Below are 12,399 nucleotides of genomic sequence, written 5' to 3' on the forward strand. Positions count from 1 at the left end.
TACAGTAGAGAAGTTTCAGCTAAAGAGAGCTGTGTGACTTTTCAAATCACAAGCAGCTTACAACAGAAAGGGTAAAGCCCCTTATTCAGACATACCTCCTTTGTGAGTCACAACAGCGCGGTTACCCGCGAAACTGGGGTAGTTTTGAAACAACAAATAAGACATGTGTGTGCACCATGGTGTACTTGTTTCCCATGCAAAGAAAAAGAAGACAAATACACATCCCTTTTCCAATGTCTGAATTCTTTGGACTAGTTTCAGGTCTCTTTGTGCAATTTTTCAAGATGCCATTGGAGTGGACATTTTGCTGAGATCTGGCAACCCTGCACATAAATGTTTAATTAGCCAGGTTTCATTTTGTTACACTCTAATGTACAGCTTTTTTGAGTCTAAATGGATCACACAACCATTGTTAAGTTTCAATTATATTTTACTTTCATTATGTTGAATGTTTTCTTTAGCTGAAAACAGAAAATTAAAGGCACATATTCAGGCAATGCTTATTTTTTTGAAAAAGTATAGTACCTAGACACCACATTATCGTATCGTATTGTTTTTAGTCGCATTTATTTTGTGTATTGTTACACCCCTAACAAAGTCAAATGCAAACGTTTGCATCCTCCATGGTTTCGGGGTGAAAATGTTCCTCTATTATAAATATATAATAAATAAATTCCAATTAGATTTTGTTTAGATTAGCTAACATTAATATCAATTAGAAATTAATTTTTAGACCCTTGGGGTGGACCCTTGATTCTGCAGAACTTCATCAAGCATCTAGATTGTTGGATTATACACTGCCTCACTTGTAAGTTGCAGTAAGTGCCTCCCAAATCAATAAGTGTAAGTGTACGTAAATGTGGCCTGCGTCTAGAATACTAGACGAATGTCCACGGTATGAAGTTCTCAACAGACTGAATTAAAGAACAGATGAATGCATTACGCAGTCATAGACTAGAGAAGTGGAAAAAAACTAGATGAAACATGAGTCCATCTCCTTACCTTTGTCAGCCACAGAGAGCATGCTGCTTACATACTGCTCCTCCAACATCCATGAAGTGTCGTTCATCTTGCTGGAGATGCCACAGGAACCCACGCAGTTCACCTTGATGGCTGAAGTGAAGAGAAAATGAGACACAGTCACTAGTCAGCCAGTAACAGACAATCAATATCCTCAACAGCAATTAATCAATGCTCCACCACAACAAATGTAACTATAAACAGATAAAAATGACTACATTAGTAAAAAGTAGTAGTAAAAGTAGTCAAACTGCTGTGGTATAAGACGCATAAAACATATTGGAGTGAACAGTTATAGGAAAATAATCAACTTCAAGGTGGTTACAGCAACTCCGCTTTGTCTGCTGGTCACGTGACGCCACCCTGTTACTGATTATTTTCCTATAACAGCATGCCCCATTGTGTTTTATTCCTTACTCAGAAGGATAATTCACACCAGTGGAGCCATTTAGACCATTATGACCATTTGAGTTCTATTTAATAAATTTGATAGTATTCTTCAAATCCAACCAGCTACTCCATCTGGAAGATTACTGCATTTCATTGCAACATAACTGTTCGCTGCTAAGCTCTTGATAATGGCTTCGTTTGGTCAGTGAAGTCCATCTCCATCTCCAGGAAGTCCATCTCTATGGACTATTTTTGTCCTCCTCATAAACACCAACTGTTCAAACTGAGCATCATGGGGAAGAAATAAAATGTATGGTGGCCTGGAAAAACCCTCCACATGGTGAAATCTTCTACTATATATAGTTCTGAAAACTACGGACTTTCCTGAATTGAAATATGTTTCTCCTTTTTATGTATCTCAATCACAATTAAAGTTCTAGCATTTTAAATCTGGGTTACACCCACAGGTGAAAAAGGAGAAAAAAAATTGCATTTAAATCAGACTTCATTCCAAATCAAGGGTGTTTTATCAGCCGGTATCTGATCACAAACTGAATGTATTATGCTTACGTCCTTTTTGCTATGGCACGTAGCTATCTAACAACTTGATCAAAGTGTAACACGTGTAAGGAGATCACACTTAGCTAGCGAGGTTTTAGACATTTAGGCAGACTGACTGTTTTTACCATCACATTTTTAATAAAAACTTTCACATCGTTTCTGAGGAAGTATATTTTATGTTTTCTTAAAGCTGAGGTGACAAATGGGCAGAAAAACATGTCTTTTTTGTCTGTTTACCAGAATTCAGCCACAGCGGCATCTGATGGGTTTTCCCAGCCTGCCACACAAATATGCACGTGCAAACCTATGCCACAGTTGCGAATGATAACAGTATGACGCAATAAACCTCAATAAACCACTGGCTTGCTTGTTCACTAAATGATTTGCAAACGCTGCCCGGCCTTTCGTTCTGAAGCAATGAAGTTTAATTCAGGAAAGTAAAAAAAAAATCTTATTGTCCAGTAGATAGAGTAAGTAGAGTCAAGTTTACTAGAGGATTTTAAACAGGTTAAAGTAAACAAAAGTCGAAAGAAAAGTGCATTGAGTGAAAAGGGAGAGAAGAAGAAGGGAGTTAGATCACTCTACTTGCTGGGAGTACTATGTGGATGAGGTCAAACCTAATCACCTCATGGTTGTGGCACAAAGTCCGTGCTCTCTCTCACACACACACACACACACACACACCTGGCTAGCCCCCTCCCACATTCCCAGAGCTTCATGTTTCGCATCCACAGACACAAAGAAGCACTGAAATACCCAGAGGAGAAAAAGAGAAAAACGGAGAGATTCCACATTCACAGGTGCTTTTCATTCTGCTTTCTCAGTGAAATTGAAGCTCTTCTGGTTGCCCTCCACAAGACACTTGCTACTAAAACGTGTGGAAAGAGCAAGAAGATGCATTCCACTGTATCTCGTTTTAAAGACAGAGAACCACAAATTTCCGACAACACAAATTCAACCTGTCATACGGCTGTGGAATTTTAAGACTTGTGGTGAGCCTAGACATTGGCACGTGGTCTAAAATGGCATCCTGTTGACACCACACACAAACACCAGTGGCAGATGGCAGTGCTTGCTGGCACCGAGGCCTCTCCAGTTCCACTCTGCAGGAATAATTGCAGAATGCTCTAAAGGAGAAAAGCAGGAGAGGGTCCTCAGTGTTTCAGTCAGCTTGGGGCATCTACAATACTAAATTAACAGTTAGACCATCTGTGACTTGCCATCTAAGCCCCCAAGAAAAGTTCAAACTGAAACAACTGTAGGTATTATCTAAATTCATCTTTTAGTGTGAATGTACAGGCGTTGACATTTTGTCTATAACGGATCAATGTTCTGTTTGCTACTTTGCAATGGATGTACTGTTTTTGGGGAACAATAAAGACACACAAAACCACTTCTTAGGCCTGGGGATGCTCCTATGAGCAAGTGTGTGTAACCTGGTATAAGTGCAAATAAAACATGGCGGTCAGGCAGACAGGCAAATAAACAAGGAGGCAAACAAACAGATAAATAAACAGGCAAACAAACAAGCACAAGCTAGCAAACAAATGCACACACAGACAAATAAACAGACCAACAAACAGATAAACAGACAAACAAAAAAGACAAGCAGACAGACAGACAAACAGATGAATAAACAGACCAACAAACAGATAAACAGACAAACAAAAAAGACAGACAGACAAGCAAACAGACAGACAAACAAATGAATAAACAGACAAACAAACTCTCAGGCTGACACAAAAAAAACCCAAAAGACAGACAAATAAACAAACACACAGTCAGACAGACACATGGACAAATAAACAGCCAAACAGTCAAGGCTGGTCATTTCAAATACTATTTTCTGTCTCAGCTGCTTAAAGTCCCCAAGTGACCCATGAACAGTACTTCCATTGCAAACAGAGTAAATTCACTGAGAACTGATCTATTCACCTTGTTATTTTATTTTTCTATGTATTTGTTTGTCTGTCAGTTTCTCTGTCTGTCTGCTTGTTTTCTGTTTGTTCCATGTGTCTGTCTGTCTGTGTGTTTGTTTATTTGCCTGTCTTTTTGTGTGTTTGTTTGTCACCCTGTGCGTTTGTTTGTCTGTTTATTCATCTGTTTGTCTGTCTGTTTGCTTGTCCATCTGTCTTTCTTTGTTTGTCTGTTTATCTGTTTGTTGGTCAGTTTATTTGTCTGCGTGCATGTATTTGTTTGTTAGCTTGTGTTTGTTTGTTTGTTTGTCTGTCTGTTTATTTACCTGTTTGTTTGCCTGTCTGTTTATTTGTCTGTCTGCCTTTCTGGCCATCGATTTGTTAATTTGTGGGGGTTTTAACAGCAATGCACCAAAACCTAATTTATCCTTTTTCAAGTTCACCAGAGAAAATTTTCATTTTCATTTCAAAAGGTTTCATATTAAAAAAAAAAAAAAAAAAGAGCAACATTTTTTTTTGGATATTAATACAAGTCAAAATTTTAAACAGGTCATTCTGACACAGACAGAACACTCGGATTAATTAATGTATTTCTAATTTGACCTTCAATAAATTTCAGCTGAAAGGCATGAAACACTCCCTCATTCTGGGAAACGGTACGAGGAAGGATAGCAGTACAGCCTGACCGTGTGACTATAATCAGACCTTCCTTTCAGATAAGCAAAAATAGAGTCACGTCTGTAGGGAGGGTGTACAAACAGTGTATGGGGCATCCCCGTTGTCTGTTAGTTACATTGCAACTCTTTAATGCAGGAAGAATGAATGACTCACTAATGCAAATCAAATACTACTGCAAGCCAACACTTTACTGAAAAGAAGCCTCTAATACATACTTTACTGACTGTAATAAACAAATATGATGTGATTGTTGACCGGAATACTTCCTTGCCTTTTTTACTGAAAGTCTGAATTGAACAAGTGCAAACAAAATTGAAGACATTCCACACTATTCTGTACTCCCTCCAGTTTCCTTTAAGTATTTCCCTTCTCAAGCCTTGACTTTATAGTCCATTGTGTTTGTGTTGCACAACAGAGCTTCACATTATGCTGACCCTAAAATGCTGAGTAAACACACAGCTTTTACATAACACGTTATTCTCCACAGATAAGAATGCCCCTGACTCAGTCTATTTCACAACAAAACCACCAACCAAGCCAACTAAAACTGACCACCTTTTATTCTCCTATAACAGCACACCCTTTGCATCGTGTTTTATTCCTCTTATACCAAAGCAATTTGCTGATATTAATCATTTCTTTATTATCGACATGTCATACTTTTTATCCATTTATAGTTACGTTTAATGGTGTGGAGCATCCGTTAAACAAGTTAGTTCCTGATACCACTTATAACTTATGTTATAGCAGCTACAAACATCGTTAGTTCATCAGCCTCATTTTTTTCTGTCTCGAAGTTTATAAGACAAAAAAAAAAAAAATGCCGCTTGTCATGTTACAGAGAAACTACAAAAAAGCCCTCCATCATATAACTATTAAAAAAGTGCTGACAATGAAGACTAGGACTGGGTGATATCACAATATAATGCCTCACAATATCACAATATAATATAATATAACAAGGTATCATGATCAATCATGTCACGATACACTTTTCTGGGATATTGTCAGTGTATCATGTTATCGTTTTACAATTTTTTTAAATAAAAATGACAAACTCTGAAAGCACCTGATTTGATAATGTTTTCTGCAGTTTTAAATCTTTTTTTTTTTTTGCTCATGTTTTACATACAAAATCTTTTTAACTACTTTTCCTCCTTTTCAGTGTTAATTTATTTTTGCACACATTAAATGAAAATCTCATCAAACAAATTATATAAAGTTTTATTTTTAAATGCATCACTACTGTATTGCTGGCAGTTTGTTAGGAAAACTACACAGCAAAATCCCCAGTTTAACACCCAGAGTGTTGATTTAACTCTTTCAGATTTCATTTGTGTCCAACTAGATCATTTTTGTCATTTCCCCAACCCCTACTCCAGACTCTTTCTAACATCGCTCAATACACACTTCCTCATAGAAACCTTGTAAGCCGTTACTATAGAAACAAGAATGCATTTGAACATGCACATTAATATATATACCATGCAGCCCAAACTACTGCCCAAGCCATGTTGTTAAAGTTAATTATAAAATTAATCAAAAGCTTCCCACCAATCAGAATCAACCATTCAACATTGTATGATAAGCACTGCCCAATTTTCTGAAAATCCTAAACAAAAGGAGGGCAGTTGGAATCTCCCTGGCAACTGGCAGGCATCCTGCAGCCAATCAGACATCTGTTGTAAAGCCATTTAGACAGAATTTGACCCCTGTGACTACAACGCCATTCAACAATGAGTCAGCATGCAGGCGAGGCCAGATCTGGTGGCTCTGGTGTGGGGCGATACTAATATCTCCTTGTTCACCAACTAGCTGAGGGAAGTTTTATAAAAACAGACTGAAACTGGAGCTACAGCATCAGTATAATATGGGTGGATCCAAAATCCAAACGCAACATAGATGGCTTTGTCCTCAAGCCAAAACACAGAGGAGGCAGAGATCTAGTTAAACAATAAGAAAACTGTTCACCCTAAGGACGGTACTTCAGCTGAAGTGGAGAAGGAGGAGGAGGAGGAGGAGGAGGAATCCCCTCTCACTCTTACATGTTCTTACATCAATAGAGGGCATAAAAGTGTATCATTACCCATGTGCAATGACGCAATACAAGATTGCGTTTCATTCCAAGGCATTTCTTTTGTAAGCTGCAAAACCTGAAACAGCAAAAAGGAACTTCCCTACATCTGACTCTAAACCACTGTTTCAACAAACGAGGTGACAAATTTACCATCTCAGAACATGATTACAAACAACGCAGCGCAGATTACACAACTTTGGGGCTACATTAAAATAAAAGGACTGATGCTATTTAGTTATTTCCCTAACTATCTAAAAAGAAGCTGACAATACCTTTATCAGTACACATATTACATTGAAGCGTACAATTAAAACAGTAACAGATCCAAATAAACCATGTTTAGCTGATCTGCTATGAAAAACTTTAAGTCCTTATTAGGACAATCTTCTTAGGTTTAATTACACCACAAACGTATGCATACATTCATTAGTGGTAAGAAGAAAAAAAAAAACGATTCTCAATGATTCTCCAGAATCAGATTTTTAAACATTAGATTTTCAGTGAAATCCTTAAAAACAGTTCAAACATAATGTGTTTATGTCATAACGAAAAATGTCATAACGAAAAATACGAAAATAAAAATAACATAATTTTTAATTTTTGGCCATTTTTAATTTTTTCCACTAAACGGGGAAAGTAAGAAGTTGCTATCACCTAGCAACCAAGACAATAATGAGTCATTAATATGTAATAATACTATCTCTTCAATTATATAACAGGTAGTTCCAGTCCACTAATTTGATTGGTTGAGCAGTGTTCCAAGTTTGCCTATATTTCCTATAACCGCATTGGGACTTTTCACTGTGTGTATCACTCCACTCGTCTGCGTTCGCCATGTAAAATTCCACTTCCACCGTTACTACAGTAGTGTTAGTGACATCATAAGTGGACATTTACAAACAATCTTTTTCAGGAATGTAACTTTTGACCTAAAACATGAAAGCTTATCAGATGAAGATGAATAGGAAGAAGGGACACCAATTTGACCAGAAGCACTTTTAATGGGAATGTACGAATCAGTGTGACTAGTCAGCTAGCCGATGTGCTATAAAGTAAGTGGGGCTTCTTCGGGATCTATTTTCGCTAGCGGAGTAAAAATAAACAGGACATTTGGCCATACTGTGTCCGAAATGTCACTTACGCCATCATGCAGTTATACTCAATATCAGTTATATATCAGTTATCAGTGGTTGTACGCAGATATTCAGTATAACTGCATTCTTGCTAGTGCGATATTGCTTAAATATAATCCTGACACTCTTTTAGTACGACTTTAAGTCATTATTTTTACGTTATTACATTAGCCTATATCCAAGTTCCGATTTCCTATATCTACAGTACATGCGTAATTAAACTGTACCAAAACAAGAAAACAAACTGTAAGTATCTAAGTATGCTTAAGTATGCTTCAGACTAGGCAAACAGACTCCTAGCTGAATAAGTGTCCTAAAAACTTTCCTGAAAACTTTCAAAAGTTTTGCTGTGTGGCTCATGGTGAACTCTTTCAAACACCCAGTATCCCAAAAAACTTAGTCTGTAGATAGAAGTTTGCCCTCAGAGCAGGTTCGGATCCACTGAAACACTTAACAGATTGTATCACACCAACTACAGACTTTCAACTGCAATGGAGACGAAAGCTTCCCCCAAGGGACTTCCCTACTTTTGTCTCATAAACTACTGATTCGAATGAGCTAACACTGACCTAGTAAATGTCTTCATTTCCCAGCACGAATGATAATTACCATTATCTGCTCTATCAGAGCAGCCTCAAAAATTCAGATTATTCCTGTTGCCTAAATTCTGGGTTTTGTTATTTAATCTTATCGATGGTCCTACCTGACAGAAAGTTCTTTTAAGGTCACAGTCAGGAGCGGTTGGTATAATCGGGTTCACAGGGCTACACTGTCCCTGTCTTTCAATGATAAAACATCAGATTAGTTGCTGAGGATGTTTGAGATTTTTGTGGAATCAAGCAAAACAACATTAGCAGTGGTTGTAAGAAAATTACACAGGACGGTATGAATCTGTAAGACTAGTTTAGTGTTTAAGGTTCTGGTTATTATGTCTGGTATTCCAAGGGAAAATGGCATGAACCCAGTAGTAGAGAAACACACATCGTTCTTATCATACCATCAGTGAGACCTTGTGACGTAATTATAATGCATTGCTCAACGCTAAATGTTTTCAAACGTTGACAGATATTAGACTTAAACTCTCTTATCTACAGTTACATTTATGGCATTTGGTAGACGCCCTTATCCAGAGCGACTTACAAAAGTATTATCTAGTATGACGTACAGCCATCATTGGTCACAAGGCAACCAGGAAGTGCTGTGCACTACAGTCAGCAATGTAAGACATTTCAAGCTGCTTAAACTTAGAAACAAAAGTTCACCTGCTGCCTTAAAAAATGTGAGTAAACTCAACTTGAAGATATCCTTTGTTTCAACTCAAAGTCAAGTCAAGACATATACTCAAAGTCAAGACAATGGACTACTTTAAGTTTAATTTTTGAAAACATATTAACTTGAGTTCAGTATCCAAAACCTGTCATGACAATTGGAGTTAAAGAGAAGAAATAAGTTCACACAACTTAATGGGGCTATCATGTTTTACAGTGAGTGATTACTGGAAGAAAAATAAATCACAGAAGCTGTGGCTTCCGATTACTGGGGGAAAAAAACATCACAGAAGCTGTGTGCTCCCTGTGATGGTTAGTACTGATGTCTCCTCTCCTCCCCTCCTGCACCAAACTAGATTACAGGAGCTTCTGCTTTTCACATGGTCTTAAAACTCAAACAAAAGTAAGGCACTGAGTTTTAAAAAAAAGTTTTTGTTACTTGGATATGTAAGTTAAACTGATGCATGGTAAAATAAAGCAGATCATTGCAATAAATAACATGAAGGATGGCAGTTCCAGGCAGTTCCAGGCAGTTCTGACTGAAAAGACTTCTTTTTTCTTTCTAAATCATAAACAATGCAAAATAGTGTGCAATTTTGTCTGTAAAAAAATTAGTAAATTACAATTTGGTTTAATATTGTAAACAAAATGTACGACAGGTTCACCATATCCTAAAAATTAAGAAATAAATTTATAAATACTTCCCAAAATTTGATTGAATAAACAAAGTCTCAGAGCTGGGGAAAATGATCGATTGAAACATAGTAAGCTCCGTAGCAGTGCCTCTGTGAGGCATCATTTTAACCTAAAATAGAGCTCCAAGGTCGGCTAAAATGCCCAACAGCCCCGGGCCACATTCTCAGCCACTGTGGTTGGCATGAGGCTGGTGTCGTTTAAAAGCTACTGAAGAGCTCTTTTAATATTATCTATAATGTGTGTTGGTCATTGTGATCCAGAGATATTGGTCACTTCACAAGAGCAGATGATTCCCTGTAATGGCGCAGACTCTCCACGAAAGAATGCGATCATATGACCAGCATGGTTCCAATACATTTTAACTCTATGTGTGCAGATCGAGACCTCGATTGTTAAAAAAAACAGGGCAATTGCATTAGATGCATAATTAATACAATGCTGATTTCCACGATGGGAATCTCACATTTCCACAGTGCACATTGTGATGCATCGTATCATGAAGCATTGTTACACCCCTAGTATTTGCAGCTGTAATATTTATATTGTTCCACTCTCATGGAAACTGTGACCAAATAAGAACATGTACTGAACACTGAGTCATCTTTGCTAGAGTAATCATATAAGCGTCATTAGAACACCAATCTATGCACCAAACAAGGAGAGAAAGTAACTAATAAACTGTAACATTTCTCTGGAGTTTCATGAATCAAATCTGAGAAATTCCACTCTCCTGTCTCAACTCGATAATCATAGGTTTCCTCTTTTCTGGTTCTTCTAAATGTCTGTAGGGAGTTTTTTCTTAGCCTTTCTTAGCCTATTAGGTTTCTGGAAAACCAAAACATGCGACAGGGCAGTACACTTGCCTGGTGTACTAGCTGATGAAGTTATATGGAAATGTGTATATTGTAAAGAAAATTATAGTCCACATTCCCAGCATCGCTGTCACTGGCTGAGTCCATTCCACTGATCTTAGAGAAGGGAAAGAAATTAAATTCACAGCTCAAATCTACTCAGCCATTTCTGCACAGATTTCCCTGTTTATCAAATGTCTAAATTGAAACAGAATGGCCCCATCCCTGCATAAAGCCACTTCAAACACCATCAGCTGCAAGAGAAGCCTGAATCACAGAAAAGCCCAATTACGCCTAGACTGTATATTCCAGAGAGGTTTTTTTTTTTAAATGTGACCGTCAGCACATCTGCTTTTATTACACCAAGTCAAATTAACAAATGCAAAATGAGTTGTGGAAGCTGAAGGTGACCCTGACTTGAATCTTTCTTTCACTCCCTTGCTTTCGCTTTCTCTCTGTCATCTTTTATAAAAGATTATCCTTTCTTTAACATAACATGATATGTGAAGGCGTAGAACAGAAGTCATCAGGTTTCAAAGTATCTCAGCAAACCCAACAGAGTACTTGAAAAAAATACTAAATTGAGACAATAAACATACGGAAAAGGATAGTCATATTTCAGCGACTCTAGTTTTCTAAACATGAACCGGTTCAGCATTTGCAGAAGCTCCTCTGTTGCTGTTTATCCAAATACACACATGTACTATATGTAAATTATTTAGATGAAGGCAGCGCATCAGACCCGAAACTAGCTACAGGGCTAAAGATCAGAAAGGTAGAAATTTTTCAGACTTTCAAACATCTTTCACTTTATTTACTGAATTGAAGACATAGCTTGTTTAAAGAAAAGTAAATGATGAAAAATATAATGTTTAAAAATGGTTGGACAGAGAAGCATGTGCTTATTTTCCACCTATCACATTTAAAACAGGTGTCTTATCTGTTCAGAGAGCATGACTCTTGTGGTAACGTTAAGCTCCACTACCAAACAAAACATTACCATTTCAGATCGTTCTATTTATAGCCATAAACTGATCATTAATGGTTACGCATTACAAGGTAGCCTTTGTTGCCATTCAGTCATGTTAGCTGCTTATCCAGAACTTTGTTAGCAAAGAATTTTAGGTAGCTGGACCTTTCAAAATTTATTTGACTACCCTCTCCATATACATATTTATACCTTTGTCAACTTCTGTTAATAGAGAAGTTATGCTGGTAATTTAGTAACCATCACTCACTCACTCACTCACTCACTCACTTTCATTTCATTCATCTTGTCAATTGAGTCATTATATTTCAGCCTATGACTAATTTTATGCATGTCAGTGAGTCAAAAACAGCTTTGAAAACAACCCGATTCTGTTTTGAGGAAACCGTAATCGCTCAGATCACGCAACAGTTGTGGACAGAATATAAAATCTTTATTAAAGGTTAAAGTCAAGCATATTATTTTGCATACGTATCCAAAACTCACTGACTGAAGCAAGTGCAGTTCTGTTTTTGTACAGCCTTGCTACATCCTTTTATGCTCTGTGTTCTATTGGGTCTGTTGTCGTCTTTTTCTCTGTGCGTCCTGTGCCCAGGTCCAGACTCACATATGGGTACCGTGCTGTGCTCTTACTTCCAGGTTCCTGCCTTCATCATCTTTCACACTTCTTTGAGTGTGATCCAAAGCTTGTTACTGACCTTGAGACTTAGCCTGTACCCGCTGTTGTATATATTCCCACTGTATTCCCACTGTTGCATATATTCCCACTATTCCTTTGTGTAGACATTGCTTACTTTCTATAAATACTTCCTCGTTTATAT

The 12,399-nt window shown here is 37.4% G+C and overlaps 1 protein-coding gene across 1 annotated transcript in view; it reads right to left on the reverse strand.

Annotated features, from left to right (window-relative positions):
- Nucleotides 1-12,399, reverse strand: part of arrdc1b (arrestin domain containing 1b) — a 49,818-nt gene that overhangs the window by 20,888 nt on the left and 16,531 nt on the right. The window contains exon 2 of the mRNA XM_026928942.3: nucleotides 1,003-1,113. Coding sequence (XP_026784743.1) covers nucleotides 1,003-1,113 — 111 coding nt within the window. The remainder of the gene's footprint in view (nucleotides 1-1,002; nucleotides 1,114-12,399) is intronic.

This window comes from Pangasianodon hypophthalmus, chromosome 15, assembly GCF_027358585.1.
Source record: "Pangasianodon hypophthalmus isolate fPanHyp1 chromosome 15, fPanHyp1.pri, whole genome shotgun sequence".
NCBI lineage: Eukaryota > Metazoa > Chordata > Actinopteri > Siluriformes > Pangasiidae > Pangasianodon > Pangasianodon hypophthalmus.